The sequence below is a fragment of the Dendrobium catenatum genome, unplaced genomic scaffold, assembly GCF_001605985.2.
Source record: "Dendrobium catenatum unplaced genomic scaffold, ASM160598v2 original_scaffold_237497, whole genome shotgun sequence".
Lineage (NCBI taxonomy): Eukaryota > Viridiplantae > Streptophyta > Magnoliopsida > Asparagales > Orchidaceae > Dendrobium > Dendrobium catenatum.
In genome coordinates this window covers 92,416-119,131 of record NW_021555905.1, presented here as the reverse complement: position 1 = coordinate 119,131, position 26,716 = coordinate 92,416, and the positions used below count along the sequence as shown (strand labels likewise).

At 34.9% G+C, this 26,716-nt stretch overlaps 1 protein-coding gene across 1 annotated transcript; it reads right to left on the bottom strand.

Moving 5' to 3' along the window:
• Positions 1-316: 316 nt before the first annotated feature.
• LOC110106774 (elongator complex protein 6) lies at positions 317-25,931 on the bottom strand. Its single transcript, XM_020836784.2, has 5 exons — positions 25,564-25,931; positions 5,855-5,927; positions 5,521-5,732; positions 5,266-5,412; positions 317-582 (listed from the first exon to the last, which is right to left on the bottom strand). The coding sequence occupies exons 1-5, from the start codon at positions 25,798-25,800 to the stop codon at positions 463-465; spliced, it is 789 nt and encodes a 262-aa protein (XP_020692443.1). The 5' UTR covers positions 25,801-25,931; the 3' UTR covers positions 317-462.
• Positions 25,932-26,716: the final 785 nt, after the last annotated feature.

The following is a 26,716-nucleotide window of genomic DNA, read 5'->3' as shown; positions in this document are numbered from 1 at the left end:
ATTTATTTTTTGTGCTATAAAATTGCTTCAAGAAGCAGTAAGAGAACCGTCCCAAACAAAACCAAAGGATTAGTTTGGGACAATTTTCTCACTGCTTCTTAAAGCAGCTTTTTAATATAAAAATTTTAATTTTGTACTAAAAAGTTTCGTTAAGAATCAGTGAGAAAGCCATCCGAGGCTTCGTTTAGGATAGTTTTTTTACTGCTGTCTAAACCAGTTTTCTAGTTCAAAAAATTGTTATTCTAAAAAGTTGCTTTATAAAGTTATAAGAAAGCTAAAACATAGTTTTAGAACTAAAAATTTTCATACTAAAAGGTTGTTTTAAAAAGCAATAAAAAAGCCGTCCGAAACGAGCTTTTTTTTTTTTTTTTTTGTAAAATCTCACTAATAAGTTAATGAAAGCATATTTATATACAAAATGTGAGGGCATAACTTGTCAGGTGAATCAAACTTACGCCATGTTTAACATCGAGTTCCTGGGAAAAATAATTCCACTCCATTCTCCTTCACTTGGAAGTGAAAGTTGCTCGCTTTGTCTGTGTATTGGCTGTCGTTGAAAGTTCCTTTCTTCAAAACGGTCAACTGAGAAAAAAACCAGTCAGCAAAAACAAGAGGAAAGAAAAAATTTTGAGCTGGAAAGCCATTTTATTTGAATGTTTGTAATGAGCGCAGTTTGTTTATTATAGAGGACTTCTAAAACAAAACTTCGAATTCAAAAGAAATTGAGAATGTGATAGGAAATACTTGATTTCAAGTATTTCCTAATCACTCTGGCAACAAATCACAAATCCAACCGCTGTCCACAGCAGGAAAACAGCCCAAATCTGAAGAAAAACAGAAAAAAACTGCAGGAAACGTGGAGAAAGGACTTGTATTTTACTAATAGATGCAAGGAAAATAGCAAAGATACAAGGATCCTCTATTCGAGAGGAGGATCGCACTCTCCCAATCTCTAGAATTCGATCTAGAGCCTAGCCACCAAAGAAGAACAAGAAAGAACTACAAGCAAATTCAACATAACCCTAATCTATCCTTTCTCTACCTATTTAATGCATATAATTCAAAAATAACATAAAAGGACTTAATTGCCCTTGCTTCCCCTCCTTTTGGCTCCAAGATTCAATTTGAAAAACAAGTGGACCCCACCTATTGCTTCCCTGCTGTGTCCGCCGGCTCCCTGGCTCCCTCCGCCTGTTTTCTTCTCCCGTAAACTTTTATAGCCGGTCCTCTATGGACCGGCTGGACCGGTCCTCTCTGGACCGGTCTAACAGAATGATAAGCACCACGGATCCTATTCATCATTATATTTTCTTATTGGAAAAAAGATTAAACAACATGGTTTTGTTACATATAAAATCATTGCGCTAATACTTTCAAGGGAAAACTAAGCGCGGAAAATTTTCCTTGGAAAGCTTTAGAAGGGAAGAGGATGTTAAGCCTCATATGGTGGCGAAAATGAAAGAATAATTGATCGCAGGCAAAAAAGAACAGTCCTTAGATGGGTTTCTTAACATTAATCGATTTAGATTGGCAGCAGGTGATGCATATGGATTTTCTTTCCTTTTTTTTATGACTATTTTATATTCCAAGCCTAAAAGCGACTACATCCTTAGATATAGCTTGAGATATAGAGTTGAAGTTGCAAGGTCATGACTACTCACTCTTCATCTAAGCCCATCTTTTAAGCAATTCAAAGCATTTCAAACTGTCCTACAATTGTAAGACGGTCTGCCTACAGATGCCATGCCCTCATACACTCATTCTCGCACATCTCTCCAAGTCCTTCGTTTTTCTATCTTGTTTAGCAGCCTCTTGCAAGCTCAAAATACAATGTTGGGATGCCCCCTTTAAATTATGATTGAACACCACCAAGGATATATGGAAATTCAAAACCTAATATGAAGCCCTGGAATAAAGTTCAGTAATATCCTTTATGGTTCTGGCCTCCACAGGGCATACATATGGTTGAAAATCAAAGTATCGTTTGCAAAGAACAAATAAGAGTATTTCGATGCACCCCTGGATGCAACAACAATTCATTCAAATGGGAAATGGCCATCCCTTTTAGATTTTTAAAGCACGCATGACAATGCCTCAATGTAAATGATCAAGAGAGAAATCAACAATGAATCACCCTAGCAGATATCCCTATCTAGATGTATGTTCCCAAAAGTCCCTACCTTTAACAATAAATGAATATTTTACAGTCATCGTGCAGAGCTTAACTAGCCTAACCGGATGCCCAACCTTCTAAGCATGCCTAAAAAAAAATACCATTCCATTCTGTCATATGCCTTGCTCCTACCCAAGCTTGATAGCCATGGACCCAACTGCTTCCCCTCCTATTGTTATGATCAATTTCAAAAGAACCAGTCACATTGTCAGAGAGATCAACTTTATTGGCATTATGAAATACTGCAAGGAAGAAGAGGCTTCAACATATTGACCAACACCTTTGTTACGATTTTATGCAACACATTTGCAAAGCAAATGGGCCTTACAAATAATGGGACAAGTCCATAGGAAACGAACACTAGAGAATAAGAAGATTATGATTTTTTATTAAAGTTAAATCATAAATTAAAATTAATTGCTCAGCTCATTAGTTTAAATTTTAAATGTATTTCAAAATTATTTAGTTATTTTAATTTGATTATTAATTAAATTGGTTGTTCAAATTTAAAGATTTAATTTTAAATCAATTAGTCCAATTAATTAGGGTTTTCATTTGTTTTAATTAATTATGATTAAATTGTAATTTCATCATTTTTTAATTAATTAAAGTTTAGTAAATTTATTTAATTTAAGTGAATTTATTTTTTAAGTTTTATTTTAAATATGATAATTAATATTTAATTAATTGATTAATTAATATTTTAATGAATTTAAATTGTTTAATTAATGTTTAATTAATTAGGACTCTCCAATTTTTTAATTTGGTAGCCTCCTCGTCTAATTTCGGAAGCCTTCCGGCTCCCCCTCACCATGAAAGGAGGTCGAGAGGGCGCTTGCCCTTTCAAGTATGCTCAGCTGGATCAAATCAACGACAAGAGCTTTGAGAGAGCGAATCAACCCTGGTATCGGCCTTCGAGCACCTGTTTGCAAATTTGGTATTTTCCTAAATTTTCGGTAGCCTTTCAGCACCCCCTTCCTGTGAGGGGAGGCTGGGGAGGGCGCTTGCCCTTTTGATCGGATCAACTGGATCAAATAGACGGCCGAGGGCTTCGGGGGATATATCAACCTTGAAATGCGTCTTCAGATCTTCCAATTGATGATCATGGGGCCTGCCTTTTTATAATCATTCTTATCATTATTAATTATAGTAATTATTATTAATAATTTTTAATTAATAATAATTATAACATATAATACACCTCTCTTCTTCCTCAATCACTTGGGTTTCAAGAAGCAGAGAGGCCAAGCACCGGATGTGGGTTTCGTTTATGGGAGAAGGTAGATCGGGAACAAAGGGCTCAGCCAGATGCAGGTCGCATTCACCTAATGAGGTGGACGGTGAAAGAGGGGCTCAGCCAGAGGCGAAGCCCGATTGAGCTTGGATTGTGGACTGGGACTGGACAGCGTGTCTACAGTAGGCGGATCGAGAAGTTTGGGCTCGGGAGATCAGTCGTTCGTTCCCATATAGAACGTGTGGGAGGCAGACAAGTGGCTTGAGAGATCGGAATCGGTGAGTTTGGTCGGATCGAAGGTTTTAGCCTTGCTCGGAATCGGACACATACGTAGGAAGGAGATCGGAGAGGGTCTGTCGCGTGGATTCGTGCTAAGGCGGATGGCGACTGGGGCTTTCATCTAAGCACGTAAGGATCGGAGCAAAGAGGACGAGAATAGGTGCTCGGTTCTAATAGAGTTCGAATGTTTTTGGGCCTTTGGATCGTGCCGCATGAGGGAGTTTTTGTGCCGTGAAGAGCGAACGTGGGGAGTTATGTGGAGATCGTGGGATTGTAAGAGCCGGCTAGTTAAAGATCAATACTCATCAGCCCAACTCTAGGCATTAGCAAGAATTTGATTCTAGATTCAACTCATAGATTTAACAACAAGCCAAACCAAATCCTAAAGAAAATTAAACACGAATTCGCCGTATCACAAGAGCAAGTAAACACTCACAACACAATAATATATGTAGTACTCAAAAACATAAATATAAAGAAAATTTGAAGATTCTCATGATATCTGAAGAAGACACTTGAGCAATAAGGATCTAACCCAATCCCATACCTCAAGGGATAAAGAACCAGGAAAAAGCCGAAAATTCCCGCATAAAATGTAAGAATTAAGGGTTACATCAACAAACCTAATCCTAGAGAATCAAAGAAAAGAGATTACCACGCAGCATTTCCACAGTTTGACCATGTCATCAGCCTCACCATAGAACAATCGAGAACAGGAGGGAAGGGTTCTATGGCATTCGAGTGAACATCATGCAGAGAAGAGACTCACAAGAATGAGATACCAAAATACATGAATTTGTTGGTGAACCGTCAAGTTCAGTAAGAACCTTTGATCAACTGAAAATTGAAGTTTCTCAGATCATGCATTAAGATAACGCCTAAATCTAGCTATTTGCTCATGTTCGGATTTTTTCATCAAGATGCTTTGGCTTTTCTAAGAGAAATCTGCCAGTAATAGGCAAGGGTTGCTTGTTGACTTACAGGCTAAGAAACCTTTGTTTGATTGCGAAGCTTAGAAGTAGGAAGAACATAAGTTGAATACGTAATTCTATTCACCTAGAATACTGGCTATGAAGATGTTTGCTCGTGAAGCCCTTCAATGCTTTTGACAGTGTAAAGTAATAATGTGAAATGCCACTCATCTACTTTTTCTCACAATCAAAAGATGTTGGCAGGGATCGAAACACAGCATAATCAAATGTGAATTTACCAAAATACATCATATATTGCAGTATTGGCAATCCAACCATCACAATAACATTTACAGGAAATTAAAATTCATGAGATTGTTAAGCATGGGGATTTACAGCTAAAAAGAAAACTGATGCATCTTCTGCTCTCTCCCATTCAAGCTAAAAGTAAATTGTCGGGCTTGATAATATTTTCATATTATTCTTATTATAAAAACAAAATTCTATATATTGCATTTGGGTCCATATGCGAACTAAAATTCGAGTTAGAAGTTTAGAAGGTTAATTGAAAGTCTTTACACAAAACAAGTGGTTGTCATCATCACCACTGATACTATCATGTGATTAATAATTATCTACCTGCAAACACCAGAAAAATTGAAGCAAACCTGTCCATGCACATCAGCAGCTATGCCAGTAACCAGTGGCTCTGCCTTTATAACAAAATCTGCTAGGTATATTAGATGGGAAAGAAGCCTTGGAGCTTCCATTTCTGGATAGATATCTTCATGATTCAGAATCACCAGTGAACAATCCTGAAATATACATGATTAAGGAAAGAAGAATGAAGCACGCTAAAAAGAAAGCATGTGTTAGAAAAAAAAATTAAAAACATATAAAATAAGCAAAGGGATTTAGCAAACCTGTTCTGATGTAAGGGTAATACAATAGTGCAGAAAGTCTAACACATGATCCACTGAACCATGAGCAACTATCTCCAAAATCGACAGGTCATCTATCACAATAGAAATGTGAGCCCTACTGTAGTCCCCTGAGGAGCTAACTTCTACGGCCTTCAGGATCTTTGAATACAAATCAACTAGTCCGTGTTCTACGGCATTTTTCTGGATCTCATCTATATAGTTCAAGCATAACATAATAAATTCATGCTTACTATCCTGTAGTTCAAGCTATTAACAAAATAAATGAAGGAAAACAGAACAAATGATGAAAATGCCAATTTGTCTTGCAACTCACTTGGAAACTCCACTTTAAGCATATCTACGAAATGAAACCTATTGTGCTCCCTATGCATTGAAAGATTGCATCCCTGGTTAACATTATAGGAAAAGATTCATCCCCGCCTCTACCAAAGCATAGCAAACAGAATATATAAACATTAAAAAAATTCTAGAAACAACACGTAATAAAGGAAAGAGGAATGAGTACCCAAGTAACATTTCGATGTATTATGGATACACATATGTCAGAAAATGGCTAAAAAAAGCTTCTATAACTACAATGCAAATCATGATTCCTTTAATTATGTTGAGTGTTCTATGGGTGTCAACTCTATTTTTGTGCAGATTTAAACACCGCATAAACAATATTACCTTTGGTCCGAATATTTTTCATTATTGTTCTTTCAAAATGAGCATATACGTGAAAAGGTTGGAGTAGCTCCAGTAGAAGATAAGATTAGAGAGAGTCGCCTTAGATGGTTTGGTCACATAAAAAGGCGGCCTTCCGACGACCCAGTTAGGAGAGTAGAGGTATTAGAGTTGACTTGTGTTAAGAAAGGTAGGGGTAGACCTAAAAAGACTTGGTTAGAAAATATTAGGAATGACCTTTCTTTATTAGATTTAAACGAGAATTTGGCTTTTAATAGGACACAATGGAGAAAAAGGATTCATGTAGCCGACCCCACGTAGTGGGATAAAGGCTTGATGTTGTTGTTGTTGTATTGTTCTTTCAAACAATTTTATTTAGCTACCTAACTGGTTCATCAACTACTCTCCATTGTACATGTGAAAAACAACTTAGACAATTTTTAGTATTTTAAACTTGATAGGTGCCATTGCTTCAACAATCTCTCAAACAATCATATAACATTCTGATAGGAAGTGGATGCACTTTTCACAAAAATCAGTGAATGAAATATGAAAAATTGGGAAGAAAAATACCCCAAAATAATTTGTATTGAAAGAACTATAAAAAAAAATGTAAGATATAATTGGATATTCAATTGTAGAGGAAGATTTGCCCCTTTCAAATCCCTAGCCGCCTGCTAGAGCCCAAATAACTTAAGAATAATCTAAATTCAGCAAACTCCAAAACATCATCCTGAAACCACCCCATACCTGTTAACGGCGAATGGCGCACTACGGTGCAAAGGTCCCTTTGGAATCATGGCGCATAGCACACGGCGAGGCGCACGCCATTTTGAACATGGCGCAAACTATATAAGAACTATAAAATAATAAGTATGAATATGAAATATAATTAAAAATGAAAAACAAGCTATCATAATAATGAAAAATAACCATAACATATATAAGTTCGACTAAGCAACATCCAAATATCTCATAATTCGAATATTACAATATTTTTTAAAAGATAAAATAAGAATTTAATATACTCTTTTTTGGAATCATCATCAGCAGCAAATGTTAAAAAAACTTCATTATCTTCATCAACATTGTCTCCTACTTCATAATCCTCTTCATCACCCTCCTCATCCTCATTCTCAATAGCAACATCATGCCTAATTTAAGATTCTCTCTTTCCCTTTCGATCTTTCACAAATATTATAGCTTTTATCATAAACACCAGTAGTCTTAGCAACACTTGTCCAAGTTAAATTTTCCTCTCCAACAATAAAGTCATTTTCTTCATCAAAATCATCATCTAATTTTCCTATTAAGTACTCATTTGCATCATCTATCTCAGTCAAAGAAATAGGATCAATCACATCACGATGATTGAATCTCTGAATCAGTGCTCTATTATATTTCACATAAACTAAATCCTTTAAGCAACCATGATCCAATTTGCTTCTTCGTTTGCTATGACGCTGCAATTAAAATATTATTACATTACTATATTATGAACATATATAAAAAAGCAACACATATATTGTAAAATACTTACATGTTCAAAAATACTTCAATTGCGTTCGCATATAAATAAACTACATCTTAGACTTAGGACTTTGATAGCAAATTGGGAGCTCCTTGTCCATATGCCAACCATGAATCAACTGGAAGAAATGAATTTTTTTTCAATATCGATTCCCGAAATGCCTTTTTGGATCTTCCTTTATATACTTGCAAATCAGTCTTAATTTTTTTTGTAAATAATAATACATGGAGATCAGATAATTCTTTGTCTTACAACTGGAGAAATACTAAATAGTCCTTCACCCCTAATGTATAAACTTGATTCATTACTGATTTTATCTTCTTTAACTACATCTTGAGATAATCTTTGAATACATTAATAAAGACCATCAGTTATTTCCTTATCCTTGGCAATATCAGAGTTATTAAAGAAATATTCAGAATTTTAAAAATGTTCCAACTAACCTAAGAATAAATTAAATTCAACAAACTCCAAAACATCATCTTGAAATCACCCTATTGTTAGCCTTAAATAGGTTCTCATAATTCCCTCCCAAATCAGCCCGCTTTTTCTAAATAATTCCCTCTCATATTTGTATTCAAATTAGATTTATTTTTCTAATTAATTCCCTCCTAATTGTGATTAAAACTTTTCTAAACAATCTCCCCTTGAATCTTCCTCCTTTTCCCTAAATAATTCTATCTTAAATTTCAAATTCAAAATATCTCTTGCCCTAAATAATTTTCTCCCAATTATAATTTAAACATTCCTAAACAATTCCCTTTCGAATAATAACCTTCCAAAATAGCTACCTCTTTATTAGAAAACTTCCTAATTTCATCCTAATCAAATCGACCAGTCCATCACATTCTCATACTATCTCTTCTAAATTATCATAGATTTATCTTAAAATTCTCACTTTTTCATACATAAGTTGGCTATAAGTGACTCGTTTGTTATATAACACTTGGATAAATATAGTTGATTTATTTGTAATTTCATAGAATTTATTTTAAATCTCCATAATATTTTATTAATGCACTAGAATCCTAAAGCATGTATCCATGTCACCCACATATCTTTTAGCAAAATTTTTATGCCACCATTTATATCATCATTCTTTAATATGATAAGTCCAAAAGGCAAAAATGTCACAATTAAATATCTCTTAACATTTCAACATTAATAATTATTGGATTTCATATTATTACGATAATGTAAAATATGCTTATGGTTGTTAAAAATAATAAAAAATGTGATCTGAGATTTAGCTCTATCAAAAATTGAGAAGAGTCAAAACTCCACTCCAAATAACTAAAAAGTACTTGATTTTGAGTTGATTTCAAGCTCGCCTGAATATAGTGTACAACAATAAAGAAACAAAACATGATTCACTTGAAAATAGTTAGAGTAAACATGTATGTATATTTATATATATGAACGCGCACGCAAGCATTCCATTATTGATAACTTTCTCTTTCATAAAAACTTAGTCCTTAAATCCCATGTATTTTATATATATATAAAGGTCTATATATATATATATATATATATATATATATATATAAGTGATTAAATGTACAACAAAAAGAAACATAACATTCCATTATTGATAGAAATGTCCCCCTCAAACATAATGAAAAATTTTATAAGATGGTAGTTAGACCTACAATGCTTTATGGTGCAAAATGTTGGTCATTAAAAGAGAAGCATAATATTAAGTTAAGTGTTGCAAAGATGAGGATGCTCAGGTGGATGAGTGGCTTTACTCTTAGAGACAAGATATGAAATGAGCATATATGTGAAAAGGTTAGAGTAGCTCCAGTGGAAGATAAGATTCGAGAGAGTCGCCTTAGATGGTTTGGTCACATAAAACGGCAACCTTCTGATGACCAGGTTAGGAAAGTAGATGTGTTATATTTTACTTATGTCAAAAAAAGGTAGATGTAGACCTAAAAAGACTTGATTAGAAAATATTAGAATGACCTTTCTTTATTAGATTTAAATGAGAATTTAACTTTTAACATTGCACAATAAAGAAAAAGGATTAGCCAACCACACATGATGGGATAAAGGCTTGATGTTGTTGTTTTTGTATATAAAAGTCCATATAGTTTAACTTTGTTGTAAAAGGGATGTCATTGTTAGTAACTTAGTGCTCAAGTTTTCAACTTTTTATAAACAAAAACCATGAAAAAATTCTAATGATTTTTGAACCCTAACAAATACACTAAGGTTGAACAAACTATTATAAATTTACTAAAAAAAAATAATATAAATTTACTAAGGTTATCTAGAACTTGGGAAATTTGATTGGGCTTGATGATGAATTACTAAATTGCATCAATCATGGAAAATTTTTTAGGTTATAGAAACCCAAATAATTTTACAAAGGTTCAATGAAACCAATAGATTTTTCCTTAGAGTTTTAATGAAGATAACCCAATTAATTAACCATAATTGTACTAAACTCTATTAATTTCATTAGATTTAGCCAAATATTGGTAATTTTACCTTTGTTTTAAAATTTTATCAAATTTTATAATATAATGATGGTTAAATATCTAAGATGATTCAGTTGACTGAAGCATATTTAATTAAAACTCTTGTCCAAACAAACTAAGAAAGAGCATTTATTTCACTAATATCCTATAGTTTCTCATAGTTGAGCTAAAAAGATCTCGAATGTGGGATCCCACTTAGTCGGATCATGTCAATGCATCGACTTTGAAGGAAGTCCACTTAGTGGGATCCCTCCAAGAAACCCTATCAACAAGTTTCACGATATAGTTGGCAAGCTCTTAGCTCTTAAGAGTTCTATTGGATGCAAATTCAGGTACTTTTGAATCGCTAGTAGAAGAAGTATTGAGAGAGAATTTAAATTAAATAATCATTAAGCTGTTGAGAAAAATTTTATAAAAAAAACATAATATTCAGAAAATATTCATTAAAGCTAAAAAATGATGTCATTCTTTACAATAGACCAAGTTTGAGAACTATAGTATAAATTTAACTTAATTATTTCACAAATTATCCATCATTCACTCACGTCTTTACCTTTAACTAAAGTTTCTTATCTTCAACATTAAGGCTTCGTTTAGTTATCCGGTACCTTTTGTAAAAGGTAGTTTTAGAAATATTGGTTAAGAGAATGGAGCTTTTTAATGGAAAAGCAAATATCAAAAAGCTTCTCAAAACAACAGAAAAATGAAGTTCCCTAAAAAGCATTTCTATAGAAGTGTCTCATCCAAACAGCGACCAAAAAATAATTTCTTCGTTTCTAAACAGAAAAGGCAAAAAAATGCCCTCTCAAACGAGGCCTAAATCATATATCTTGACCAAAGTTTCTAAATATCATTTCTCTTAAGCTATTTAATATTTTCCTTTCTCTATTCTTTTGTAAATAACCTAGCATAGAAATCAAGAGATGTAATTTTATTTGCTTACTGCTCTCTTTGCAAAATTTGTTTCTTTTTGTACTCTTATATCATAGTATTGATTTTTGTCATTCCTTAAAAGTGTATCTTTGCAAAATTTCTTTTAACTTTTTCTCCCTCCACTACAAATTGTAATAAAGACAAACCATCAACAAGTCCAATTAATATATCAATCAATCATGGTCACCTTCGTCTAGGGGTTTCAATATTTAACTCGACCAAAAATCCGACCCGGACCCAACCCGAAAAATATCAAGTTTGGGTTAACCCATTTGCCAGATGAGTCGGGTTCGGGTTTCGTTTGTCGACCCGTTTATAAAATCGGGTCGGGTTTGAGTTGACACAGAAACCTGAAATCAACTCGGGTTGACCCACAAACAACCTCACCACAAAGCAATCCCCCACTCGCATCTGCCTGCAGTTTGCACTCGCTCGTGTGCACCCTGATTGTGTCCGCTTGCAGCCGCCCGCAGTCTGTAGCACAATCTGTGCTTACACCGCAGTCCGCTCATCCTCACCCAGCACAGGCTAGCACAATTTGTGTTCTAGGTTCGCGGGTCCGGTCGAGTCAACCTGGTAACCCATATGGGTCGAGCCCTGGTTGGAATTTTTGACATGTCTACAAAAACAGGTCATGTCAAACAATAGCGGGTCAACCCGACCCACAACCTGATTTTACACCCCTGCCTTTGCCTTTAAATAATATTCTCTTATCTTCACCCTTAGAACTTGTTATCAAAATATCGAAATCACATTTCTCTTGCCTAACAATAACAACAACATCAAGCATTTACCCTCTATGTGATATCGGCTACATGAATCCTTTGTCTCTGGTTATATTTTCATTAACATCTAATTAAAAATGGTCATTTCTAATACTTTCCAACCTAGCCTTTTTAGGTTTACTTATACCTTTCTTAATATAGGCAATCTACTCTCCGAATTGGATCATCGGAAGGCCAACCTTTTATGTGACCAAACCATCTAAGAAAACTCTCTTTAATCTTATATGTCATTGGTGCTACTCCAACTTTTTCATGTATACACTCGTTTCACATTCTATCCCTAAGAGTGAAGCCACTCATCTACCTAAGCATCCTCATCTCTGCAACAATTAACTTAATTTTATGCTTCTCTTTTAATGGCCAGCAGGTCTCACCATCATCTTATAGAATTTTCCCTTAAGTTTGAGGAATACTTTTCTATCACACAACAAACGCGGTGCATTTTCTCCATTTTTTTAGTAAATAGCCTGATGTCAGTTAGTCCCCTGGCTAAGTCTCTTTGATATATGGCTAACGAATAGTGTCAGCCTTACAGCCAAGTGGCATACACAAGACATTTATGGTGCGAGACAAGCAAGGTGACTTGAGCACCATCAACATTTGATGTACACAGCAAAGCAGAGCAGCCTTCATATTGTTGACAGTGCACACAATACAAATGTTGCATGCAAACCAGTACTGCCATGTGCAAGCCAGTGGTTCTGCGAGCAAACAGAATGGGTTGGCAGTTGCAAAACATTCAAGTGCATGTACAAGACTCATTCAACTAGTAGTTTCATGAGCATGCAAAGTCGCGCTAGCAATTGCAGCAACACTTTGTCAAGGTAAAAACTGTTGCAACAATTTCCTAGACGTTGAAAGGTGGACAGACAAACAATTGCATGATAGAATGATTTAAAAGTTTAATTTAAGGCCCCTTAACGGATATGTGGGTCACACAAGTCAAAAAACAAATACTCTTCATAAATTGGTTGATTTCAAGAACACTCTATTGTTATTTATGATCGATCCGAATTTTCATGCATTTGAAAGCTTTTAATTTAATTTTATTACTTTTAGTATTACGACATCTCATTAATCCATATAATAATATTTTATTGACTCTTAAGACTTTTCAAAGTTGTCTAGGCTTGGAAAAGGCATATAAATAGGACCTTGCTTTATGCTTTTGATTCATTGAATAAAAATTTATTTTTTGCTTGTGCAAATTTTGTGGGGAAATGCTTGATAGTTGTTCTACTCATTGGTGAACCTTGGTGGCTGATTGTCGAAGGCTTTGGCGAGTCCTTAGTTATCTCTTCCTACCTTTTTTTCTCCTCTTTCCCGGTACAATTTTCATGCCATCTATTTAGCCTCAAACTTAGTATCCCTTAACCCCCAAACATATCCAAACTCTCCAAAACTCTCCTAAATAGCCCCACAAATCTCTCAAAACCTTCAAAGGTCTTAACTCCCTAACACCCCTAATATACCATAGTCAAAGTTTCAATATAAGTAATTTCCTGCAATGAAAAATCAAGTTAAAAGTTTCATAACGTCTCAACCACTTATCCAAAATTCATAAAAACATCATGATTAGTTACCTAACATCCCAAACCTTTTACCTGGAGTTTCTCATTATTTTTCTTCAAGGAAAACCTATCTTTTTGGAGCTTCGAAGTTTCAGACCCAAATCTGTCCAAAAACTTGAATTCAAGTTTCTCCATCACCAAAATAATCATTCCATCACCACCCTAAGGGAACACCAATCAAGTTACTACCTTCACCATAAAGATCCCATTGACACTACATCACTTTGGTATCAGAGCAAAGAGACCTAACGAAGTTAAGATTAAGGAGCTTGAAGGCACACGTCACTCGCTACAAAAGCCAAAAAAAATTTGTGACAACATCTAGTTTTTTCAATAGAAGAACTTGGTAAAAACTAACCACCACATCATATTAATATCATATATTTATGGTGAAGAATTGAGTAAATTCAAGTTGTTTTCCTTACTGTTGGTTAGTTTTTTTATAGTTTGTTGTTCTTTTCCTTTGGGATGGCTTGATAGCTAGTTTCCTATAAAATAATAATTAGACCCATGTCCAAACTATCACCTTTGGATAATTCATGAGTTTCCCCTTCCATCCCTCCACATTGTCCATCATATTGGTATGAGCAAAGAAGATCAACTTGTGCATGTGATGATAGATTTGGTGATCCATTTATCTTGTTGGAATAACTTTGGTGAGTTTGCCCAAACTTGCAATGAAGGTGTTCTTTTTCTTGTTCTCTTTGGCTTATTTTTTTAACATTATGGAAAAAAGTTATTTTCTCAACTCTATTCATTAGGTGTATTTCTTTGGTTTGGTAACATATATTACACCTTTGATAGGATTGATTTGATTAGAATTTTTTCTTTTATTGAACAAATAAATAGTTATCAAGATGCTTTTTTTGCATATGTTTATATATTTATCTTTATTCGGATGCATTTATATTTTTTCTTATTAATATTCTTTAACTTTTCAAGAGAAGAGTTCTTGTAGAAGAGGAGAGTTGATGCAACACTAAGATAAATGCTTATGACAAGATCACAAATTAATGGTCATCATCACAATTTGAGTTAGTCATCATACAAAATTCTCCATGCAACCCATGGACATCCCAGAATACATTTAAAATGATAGTAGAATAATTTAAAAGCTTAATTCAAGGCTTATTGATGGATAGGTGAATCATACAAGTAAAAAAGGCAAAGATCTTCATAAATTAATTGATTTCAAGACCACTCTACATGTCACGTGTGTCCAATCTGAAAATTTTCATGTATTTGAAAGCTTTTAATTTTATTTTTTTTCTTTTTTTTTCTTTCTTTTAGTATTAAGACATGTCATCAATCCATGCAATAATGTTTTATTGATTCTTAAGACTTTTCAAAGTTGTCTAGGCTTGGAAAAGGCCTATAAATAGGATTTAGCTTTGTACTTTTAATTCATTAAATAAATTTTTTATTTAAAAAGAAAAAAATATTTTTTATTCAATGAATCAAAAGTAAAAAAGCAATATTCTATTTATTTTTCAAGACTAAATAATTTTAGAAAGCCTTAAGAGCCAATAAAATATTATTAGATGGATTTATTATATGTGCTAACATTAAAAAAAAAGAAAATAAAAAACTTTAATTACATTAAAAACTTTTAAATATATGAAAATTCTGATTAGCCACAAATGGCAAATATAGTGGTTCTGAAATCAATCAATTTAAGAAGATATTTACTTTTTTTACTAGTATGGCTCATCTACCCATGAAGTGGCCTTAAATGAAACACTTAAATCATTCTATCATAATTTTAAAAGTATTATGGGATGTTCATGGATTTGCATGGAGAGTTTTTGAATGATAACTGGCCCAAATTGTGATGATGGGTCTTAAATTGTAATCTTGTTATTAGTCATTGTCTTGGTGTTGTATTAGAGGGTTATAGACTTATGGGTATTTTGATAGATTTGCCTAATAACGAGTGTAATCGTTTATATATTTGGTGGAAAAGAGAGAAGGTAGGGATTGTGACACCTGTAATGTTTGGTGCCTATTGATCTTCAGCACCCTTCCTTTGTACTAACTTACAAGTGAAGGTTGAAACAATGAAAACACCTGGCTATCATATAATGTCTGATTGTGTGTAGTTCATCTGCGATTTGCTCCACTCTTTTGAAACAAAAGAGTTCCTTAGAATTGATGCTGGGAAAACAATCATTAACTCTTTTAGATGCGGCCCATTAGTGAACGGGAAGTATCCTCACATAATACCCAAAATCTTGGCAAAATAAGCTTACGATTTTTCCCAAAATTATATCCTACTTTCGCCCACATAAATAAAAAATGGTAAATTTAATTTCATTAAATTCTATTTAAAATTCTAAGCATTTTGATATATAATAGTATATAATTATTCAGTCAATAGCTTAAAAATATGTGATTAATATTTATTTAACGTTTGCCATAATAAATGATTAACTGTTAATCAATTTTAAGTTAATTATTAATTGTAGTGACTTTCCACTAACATCAACTTTTCCACTAAGAGCAGCATGCAACCGTTGATTTGATCCTACGGCTGGTATTGAGAGCATTTAGTTAGTGGAATGTTAAGACTTAAGATATTATATTAGTAGTATATTAGCACTTAGCAATCAGCCCTTCCATTCCTCTCACCCATTCATCATATGGATCACTGGAAGCCACTGAAGGCCGCGGGCAAGAGGAGGAAAAAAACAAAGCTGCTATTGTACTCTACTGTGGAGGATAAATTCAGAACATACATCACATAAAGATAAGGAAATCAGTGTTGTTGTAGGCTGCTGTGGAGGATAAAGTCCAGGTCTCAAATCTGTAGTTGCTAAAAGGAATTCTGTAATGTTTGCTGAAATTTGTATTACTGAGTTGTTTATTTGTGAAATCTGCATTGTTGAAGGTTGTATGGTTGAAATCTGTATTGTTGAATTTCTGAAATCTGCATTGTTGAGGGTTTTATGGTTGAAATTTGTATTGTTGAAAGTGGTGCTGCTGAAATAAATGGTTATTTAAATTTATGTTTTGTGTTGAAAGAAGTGATTGCAAAGAGAAGAATAAAGTTGCTAGTATAGGACTGCTGCAGTAGTTGCAAAAACCAGTAAGGTGAAGATAGGAAATTCAGAAAATAATAAAGAAATAAAAGGAAGGGAAGTAGAGAGGCAAAAGGGAGTAAGAGGTGAGATTTTGGGTTGAATGAGTTCTTTTCAAGTAAACCTCTAAGAATTTTCATATAAGTTGTGTTATTTTTATATGCATGCATGCATAAAAGTGCTTGTATTTTAGGTTGTATACAAGAGGAAAAGAGACAAGTACTGTAAGAGCACAAATTCACCTGCCTATGCCAAAGAACAATGTGAGATATCCAACCTGTAGTGTAGGAAATGGGAGCATTTTTTGTACTTAATGTAAAGTGTAGTAACAATCATTTTACAATTAGCAGGTAACATCTAGCATGTTGTTGTATATTTTAGCATGTTTTATATTATTAGTAAACTGTGATGTTGAATTGTGATGCTTTAGAAAGATATTACAAATGAAGGGTAAAAAAATATACACATTTACGAAAATTAAAGGTAATTGAGATAAGTCGTAGATGGGGGATAGGCCCGCACAAATAAAGGCGAAAGACCTAACAATATAAGCCTTAGGGAAGCCGTACAGAAGGCATCCTACTCTCTCTCACTTTTAAAAGTTGGGAATTCGGACCAACCTTGAAGGAGAGAGCAGCCCTCAATTCTAAAAGTTGCGAAAATTCAGACCAAACCCTGAATTAGTAGTATATAGTCATTATATTACTTTCTTAAAGTATTGAACACTACACAGAACATGAAGGGTGGAAAGCTAAACATACGTTAGTATCTTGTATAGCTTATGATTAGTATAGAAATTCTCGTATATTTTAATTGACTGCAACTATGTTTATCTTTCTTCTACAATATTTGTGTATTTAATTGACATTTAACTCATTAGTAGTGGTTATACTACAATAAATGGGATGAAGTCAGTGGGGCACTAGGCAAGAAGGTTAACTGCACTTTTTGTATACATATATTTTTTTATACATAGAGGTCAAAGTAGAAGTTGTACAGACACTTTTGAGTATATAAATGTTATTTAAAAGATTAGTAAAGTTTTGTATTTTACTTTATGTGTTTACAAAATGTGTTTAAATATGCTTCCAGTTATGAAATATTGATTCTAATCTTAAGTTTTGAGAATTTTGAAGTTTTGGAAAAGTTTGAATTGACTATTTCCAACTCACTTGGTTCTGATAGAAGTATTTCAGGATAGGTATTAGTAAGAGATAGGTATGTTCAGATTCTTCCTCTCTGTTAGACTCTAGATTGACTATAGGGGGTCAAAATGAGGTGTCAGGGAATTGCTTGACAAGGCATAGGATCACGAGAAGACAGACTTTAGAGCTCAACATCCAAATACGAAAGAAGATTTCAGCAAAATAGTGTATCAAGAGCTGATTTTGTGGTACAAGTGCCTTTGAATTTGTGGGAAAGGTGTGGAAAGTGGCTTATCAATCAAAGTTATCAAAGATAAACTAAGGGGATCTCATATTCTTATCAGTTACCTCAAATATTTCCATGGAGATTTGAAGTATATGAATAGGAGCAAGGATGCTTAACCATAGACTCTTTTGAGTAAAAGTTAAACCAACCATAAGACAGAAGTCTTGGTAAAGTGGAAGTGGATGACTGGAAAAATATAATACCTCAAAGCAATTTTATGATTACAAGAGGTTGGCCATGTATACACAGGCCACTAATGACGTGAGATGGGCGAAATGGCTTAAGCAACATCAACATTTGTTGGATATGCATGGCCAAACAAAGCTGCATTCGTATGTTTAACAGTGGTGCTACGTTTATGATTAGTGATGCTACAAAAAAATCATTGATTGTGCTAGCAAGCCAGTGGTGTTACAATCAAATGGCAGGGCTGCAGTTGCAAAATATGCAAGGGCATATGCAAGACTTAAGATCCCTTTGGGGTGGCTCCAATTGCCAGCAAAATTAGTTCTAGAATTATTGTTGCAAAAGTTTTTTTTTTTTTTAATTATGATGAGCTTTATAGAGTTTTCTTTTTTGATAAAGTCAAACATCAATTTGCTTACAGCCACCACACTCAAGTATATCTAAGGTCTATTTGGAGCAATTTTTTCGTTGGTTTACTTTTCGGACTGCTGTCACACTTTTATTTAGCTATTTTTCCTTGTTATTTTTAAACCCCTAGTTGTAAAAAGCTACTTCTCATAACATAATTTTAATAAAAATTATAAGAATCATATAGCCAAAAAGAGCAATGACAACTTTCTAGAAAACAAAGCTATGAAAAAATTCCCCCTAGTAAAACCTTAGTTAACTAGTTGTTGCATAAGCATGCAAAATGGCATTTGCAATTGCAACAAAATTCAATCAAGCCGCCAAAAGTTGCTTAGACCTACAAAGTAGGCTAACCATCAGTTGCCTAGACATGAAAAATGGGTTGAACACATGTTGCAGCAATTTCCATTAAGAGTGCCTAGCAAACTTAGGCAGTTCAATGCCTATAAACTATAAATAGGCATGGTCGGCCATGTAGATGGCAAGGCAAGAGGCTGAGGGTTGTGAGCAAGTGCAAAATGTATTACAAGTGCATATTGTAACTGCACACGCGAAGAGGGTGTAAGTGAAATCTCTTAGCTATAGGTGAGTGCAAACTGAATTGCTAGTGTTCAGAGATTGTGCAATCGCGTAGAGAACATGTGTGAGCTGTTTTGTGGGTTCGCACACTTGAGAGCATTGTGGACATTTTGGTGCATAATAGTGGGCACTCCTTAATATATTTGGAGGAAAAGAAGAAATGGTTGGAAGGGTGGCTCTCATAAATTGCTTGTTGCCTCTCGATCTTTGCACTTCTTTGTACTAACTTGCAAGTGAAGGCCGACCCATGGAAAAGTCCTTGCTGTCATAGAGGTATAAAAAGCATCTAATTTTGAAACCTATCATACAAAGGTTAGTTGCCTTTCTTACTACTCATTGCATAAACTCATGATTCACATAATATTATTTGTAATATTTCATTTTTGATATTATAAACTACCAATTATTTTCCTGTGCATCTTCTATGCTTTCTATATCAACCACCATGGCTAAATATAGACAAACATTTACAACTCCAAATTCACAAAGACAATCCAATTGCTTGCCTATACTTCTAAAATGAAGATTTTAGCATATATAGCTAGCACCAAATGTCATACATCTTTTACTCAAATTGAACTTAAGAGAAACATTCTAAATTTGTTTATACATTTTGAGTTAGAACTGTGCCCTTAAAACGGTCATGCAATATCCTAGAAGGCCCCTTGTTGGCATAAAATGTGAGGTAATGAAAATTTTTATTGACCATAGTCATAAAACATAAAACTAACATATGACCATTGGTCCTAAAAAAAACTAGCTCAGGAGATACAGTCCAAGAACTTGGAATCCTAAGAAAAAAAACCATAAACCGCAAGATAATACGCAGCACTGCGGCTAGCAAAAAGCAACGCTTCACAAGATGTATTGTTTACATTCTAGAAGAAAATCTTTCAAGCAAAATGTCTCGCTAATATTAGAACTACTCCAACATAGATACAAACAAAAATAAATGCATACACACAATGATTTATCTGTATGGCATTCAAGAAAATAAAGATGCCAAAATAGCAAAAAATCACGACTATAGTATACCCTTTTTTGGAATAGTTAAAGAGCACTAGCAAACAAAGGTTAATTACAATATACAGTTTTAAGCAAAGTAGAAACTACAAGAAATTGAAGGAAAAACACAAATTTGCAGTAATCATAATATTAAAATATATTTTATTAAATTAATAAAAATTGAATCAGAATTGGAGGTGATATACGTAATAATCAAGTGTAAGGTTTGATGAATAACAAATCAGAGATAAACAACATGAATGCTGTTATACATGCTTTTGGTCAAGAATTCAAAACTTCATCGAAGAAGACAACAACATAGGCGTTGGTAAGCGGCTATTGAACCTCATAATTTTAAGGCAACAGGAAATTTATCCAGTTCAAGATATAATATAGCACCGCAATATGTTCCTATTCAACTTTACTCCATATAGTATAATCATAACCTGATCACTGCTTTATTCATATCAAAATAGATTGCTTTGAAAATATAAGTGTTTCCTTGTTCTCGAATTTGTTGTATACTTGTCTTAGATTTGCGTTTTAAGAAGTTTAGACATTAGAGCTTTGTTTGGTTATCCGGTACCCTTTGTAAAAGGTAGTTTTAGCAACGTTGGTTAAGGGAATGGAATTTTCTAACGGAGAAGCAAATATCAAAAAGCTTCTCAAAACAGCAGAAAAATGAAGTTCCCTAAAAAGTATAGAAGCGTCACATACAAACAGCGAGCAAAAAAATAATTTCGCCTTTTCTAAAAGGAAAAGGCAAAAAAACCCTCTCTCAGACAAGGCCTATTTGTATGATCAATACTCATTTTTATTGAATATATGGGAAAGAAAAAGACAATCTAACGAACTAAAATAAAGCTTGGAGAATTCCTAATGGGTTAACATATTCAAGTCCAATACATATTGTCATATTGCTCATATATTTTTTTTCTAGCTACACAGTGACTAATCCAACCATTGTGATTCTTAATACAAGAGTTATTGCATAGGAGTCCACTGGAAATCTTGTTTAGGAAGGTGAATCCATCATGCAAGCTTAATATATTATCATTATAACTGATAAAGAAAAATCAAAAGCACTGATTCTTTTTTTTTTTTTTTTTCATCTCTCCTCAGAGAACTGCAAGACCTTTTGAGTGTTGAATTCTTAGAATAAAAAGGATTTGAAAAATATATTTTTGTAATTTACTAATTTAAAAATATCAATTAAACAAAATAAATAAATAACAAAAAAGAAATGTTACACGTACTATATGAAAGAATCAACATAACTTAATAAATTCATCCAATTTAATTGCCACAAGAAGAACATAAGCCAGGAATGGGGAGACCTAAGTTGTTTGGGGTGATAGTGGAAAAGTTGACAGCTGTCACCGTGCAAAACAAAATAAATCAAATTATGCCAAATTCTAACAATCTAGTGTCAGTTCATGCTGTAATAAACCAACCAGTATCCACTTAGACCATCATTGAAGGCTCAAAACAAAAGCTGACAATACACTTGAAGAATAAGGTATTAGGAAACTACAACTAAATTAAATTAAACTCGATAACCGCCCTACAATTTCAAACAAAAAGGGTAACACAAAGTGATGGCTCTAGAGATATCTAGCTCTGAAACTTCAATCTTTATTATTACTTGGAGGAAAGAATAATCATGATGCTCACCGTGGCACAATATCTACAGGGAGAGGGAGAAAGATTAAAACTTCCACACGTAGAATTCATGTATACTCCCGGAAGTATGCAAGAGATGAAATGTCAATTAAGGTTTAATGAACTTCAGTTTCAATTTAGATTGCCATAGTTCGTGATAAAATAGCAAAGCAGAGAAAGGAAATGATGAAAGCAAAAATTAGTAAAAACTCTAATTTTTGCAAGCAAAAGAAAAATCTTCCTAAAAACTACATACAAATTAGGACACCCTCCAAAATGCCACCAAAATAATAAAATACAACAATTAAACCAAAAAACAACTTCACTTTTATAATAGAAAGACACTTACAACTTTTGACGCTTACAAACACAAACATAAACAACACCTAAAGGAGCTCTTCTTTGCTTGAGACGAAAGATACAGATGGCGTCGAACTTGCGGAGAGAAGAAAGAGGTAAGAAGCCCAAGACGAAGAGAGGATATGCTCGCAAGCTTTCCTAGAAGGAGAGGAAGAACGGAACAAGTTCGCAAGCTTTCCCAAAGAAGGAAGAAAAAACCCTCTGGTTTTTTTACTCCAAAAATAACATCATAATCTCTCTATTTAATCTATAAAACATATATTATATATAGGAGAAAAGGGGCAGCCAAAAAGACCATAAAACACCTCCAAATAAACCAATCAAGTAAGGGAAATGAAAGGCTAGAAATCATTCCAGAACAGCACCCGAAAAGGCCACACAGAAAACCGAGAAAAAGCAGTCACAGGATAGGCAACCAGGGGAGGAACCGAAGGGACAGCACAAGAAATCGAAACCAGCAGCCAGGGGAGCCGGAACCATGAGGGAAAAATGAAGAGACATAGGGAAGGGGAAAGGAATAGGCAACAAAAAAGGGGCACCAAAGAGCCATTTAGAGAGGGGGAATGAACCCAATTAATTGCAAATTATGAGCTGAAAAAGTAGTAGCTTTAGCATTAATAAGCTGAATTTAGAAGCTCACCAAAAATTAAAACCCAAAATATTTTGACCCCCCCCCCTAACTACATCAATTCTCCTCTAGTTGAGGAAGTTCATCTCCCGATGAGGTTGCTTTAGATTTATTCCGAGGAGACGAAGGAAGCGCATCTAGCTTTTGAATCTTTGCTTCATACCTTTTTAGAATAATCTCATGTTCTTTCTTGAATTGTTTTTGTAGCAATTTCTTTTTCTTCATATATTTCTCCGTACACATATGCATCTTCGACTGAAGTTTGTATAGTTCATTATGTAGGGGATCTATTGAACTTCCTTTCGTCGGAATCCACCTATCAATTAGAATATTTTCTTCAAAACCTTTTGGCTGAATTTCTGACTCAATATTTTTGCCTTTTTCCATTTTTCTAGACACTTAAAAAAAACCTAGGAATACACAAATCTAGGCTCTGATACAAAATTGATGCAAGCAAAAATTAGAAAAAAACTCTACTTTTTGCAAACAAAAGAAATACAAAGTAGGTCTCAAACTTACAACCATATATCGACATAAAAACTTAAATAAAATTACATAAGACAAAACGACAACACTTGAACAAAACAAAATACAACTTTAATGTTATAAAAATCATGCATACAACTTTATGACAAAGAAACGACACCTAAAGAAGCTTGTCAATCGTTTAGAAGAAAGATACAGGTGGGGTGGTCGCTTGCGGCGAGAAGAAAGGTTAGAAGTCGAGACGAAGAGAGGACAAGCTCGCAAACTTTCCTAGAGGGAGAGGAATGGAACAAGCTCGCAAGCTTTTCCACGAAGGAACCTGCAAGTTTTGGCTTCCAAAAATTAGTCACATAACTCTCTCTAAACTCTTTAAACATCACATATTTATAGGTGACAAAAGGCAGCCAAACAGTAACTTTATTCCTCCAATTAAACTAATCAAATAATGGGAGATGGAAGGCCAAACATTCAGTCCAAAAATAGCACCCAAACATCCACATAAAAACTGTAAAAAGGCTGCTCAGGGAATCGAAACAGCAGCCAAAGGGAACCAGAACAGGCAAGCAAAGGGGGAGAGGATCGGGCTTCATAGAGAATCAGGACAGTAGCCAGGGAAATGGGATGAACGGCCAGCAACCAGGGGAATCGAAACAACAACCAGGCAAAGAAAATCGAAGAGACGCAGGGGAGGGGAAAGGAACCAGGGGGAGGAAATCAAAGGGCCACATAGGGGGGAATGAATCTCAATAATCCTCAATTTATGAGCTTAATAAGTAGTGGCTAAGCATTTATGAGCTAATTGTTAGTTGAGAAAAAACAAACTCACCAAAATTAAAACACAAAATATTTTGACCCCCCCCCCCCCCCACCCCCCCCCCCCCCTCAATCGAACCTTCCCCAAACGAGCGCCAAGCCAAATAGCTACGGGACTGTTGTTGAAGCTGCACCTCATGCTTTAATGCAAAGTTCACTGCTTGGGAAAAGGACCAAACTGAGTTAAGCTCCACTTTGTCCTATATATTATCCTTCAAACACCCAAATATCAGTCGACTAACTGATTTTTTGTTTCATTTAAGTTGTTGTGGCACTGAGGCAATAAAATTCTTCAATATACTCACTAACAGGTCTTTGTCCTTGCCTACAATGTTGATATTGCAAATAGAGCATATGCTCATAATCAATGGGTAGGAAATGACTTCTAAGGAGTTGTTTATGTGAAGCTAGCTTTTCACAGGATCCCTACCTTCTCGTTCGCAACTTTTTTGCAACTGCAACCACCAAGCATTGGCTCCTCCCATCAACCGACACACAACGTATTTGACCTGCTTCTCTGGTATAATTTGCATGTACTCAAAGAAAGTATTGACCGCCCTTTCATAATCTAAGAAATCCTCTAAGTGAAGCCGCCCATCAAAGGTTGGAATATCCAACTTGACACGAAAACCCTCATACCCTTGGTGATGTGTCTGATGGTGCCTCAGTCGGTCATAAAACGGATGATGTTTTTCCTCGGTGGAATCAAATAGTTCCTGATGGGGAACGTAAATGCAATGCTAGGGAGTTGGGCTCTTTGATGACACCTTCCAGGGTAGGAGGAAGCACGCTGTACCAGTGTGGTTGCCGGAACAGGTTGGCAGGTTACTGGGTTGGTAGCTGCCCGAATCCGTCAAATCTCATTATGCATTTCAGTTGTATAACGAAAGAAAATGGTAATTAGGTCATCTAGCTGTTTGGAGATGCTGCTTTGAGCGAGCCACAATGCCTCCAAACTACACTTGTCCTCCGTGGTTGCTTGCTTGCTCCCCTCCGCCATTACGCCAGATTTCTAACTCTGATACCAAGCTGATAGAGAAAATAGCAAAGCGGAGAAAGGAAACCAAGCCACTAAAGCAATGTAAAGTAATAAGGGAAGATTCTTTGTTAAAAGTAGTCTGTTCTCTTCTTACATACATTTTGTATTTATATATTTGCAATGCCATCTGCTACTAGCAGTAGTACGTAACTAATTAAGCAAACATATAAAATAAAGATAGTGTATACTTGCAAACAGAAAAAGAAATAAGCTGATACGGGCTAGTGGAGCCATAAAAAGAGATGTGGTGTGCCTCAGATACACATTAGCTGCATCAGTTCGCTTCCTTATGGGAATTCCTTCCCAGGTGAGAGACTAAAATCAACAATGCCGCACAAAAAATAAGCCCTAAACGGGCGTAAACGCAACACTTGCTTACCAGCTTCCGAAGGATGCGGTCGTAGTGAGAGAAAGAGTGGGAAAGGGCGATGAAGATCACGTTCCCGCCACTGTCGGTGGAGAGAGCTCGCTTGACAAGGTGATGGAGGACGAAAGCGCCGCTCGTCTCGACACAGTCTTCGACCAGAACGACCCGCCCCTGCGAAAGAGCACCACAACCAAAACCACGTCCCGTGAGACCCAAGGCTTCGTCGAGAAGGTTAGGGCTATGGTTCATTGCCGCCGCGGAGGTTTTGGCTCCGAGATTCTTTCCGCTATAAAAACTGGAAGGGATTTGTAGATTAGTTACCGGCTTACCGCCGGCTTGTAATAATTTCCCCTCGGGGCTGGAATTTAGGGCTACAAAAGAACCTTAGTCTAGCATGTGAGTGCGCCTAGGGGTGTATATAGTCGAGTCAAGTATTTGTCGTATCAAGTCTGATTCGTTTAATCTTTAATGTGCTCGAGCTCGAGCTCGATAAGTGGGCTCGAGCTCGACTCGTTTAGTAAATATTAAACTCAAGCTCGACTTGAAAGCTCGAACTCGTTTGAAAAACTGTAGCTGCGGATATGTTTTTTTATAAAAAATACTTTCAAATATTATAAAAATTATATATATATATATATATATATATATATATATATCGAGTAGCTTGATAAGCTTTCGAGTCAAGTAGGGTTGAGCTCAAACTCTATCTCGTTTATCATACGAGCTCGATTGTAGGCTACACTACATATGCAAAAAGACCAAACTATAAAAGAATAAAAAATGCTAAACTAAAAATGTGCAGTACTACTGTTGGAATGAGGACCAAATCGGTATTTTAGTTGGACTAGTCCGCTTGACTTTTATAATGAAATCAAGTAACGTTGGGATATACTAAATGGCGTAAGCATCGACATGCAAGCATTGAGAGTTTAAATAAACACACATGACATGCAAATGCAAGGCAATAAATAGGAATAACCCCTACCAGACTTAAGACCCAATTGGTATTTCGGTTGGACTAGTCTACTTGATTTTTAGGATGAAACCAAGTAACCAAAGGATATACTCGATTGCTTGAGCATAGACATACAAGTATTTGGAATTTAAATAAACTCACATATGACATACCAATGCAACAAAACAAATGGGTAGAACCCCTACAAGA

Bases quoted from the DNA above. Each gene is read 5' to 3' on its own strand.
- LOC110106774 (XM_020836784.2), bottom strand. From the start codon at position 25,800: ATGAACCATAGCCCTAACCTTCTCGACGAAGCCTTGGGTCTCACGGGA. The intron at 5,413-5,520 runs GTTTGCTAAATC...TGTATATTTCAG, and splicing joins TTACCCTTACATCAGAACAG to GATTGTTCACTGGTGATTCT. The intron at 583-5,265 runs GTTTGCTTCAAT...TTTTTTTCTCAG, and splicing joins CTGCTGATGTGCATGGACAG to TTGACCGTTTTGAAGAAAGG.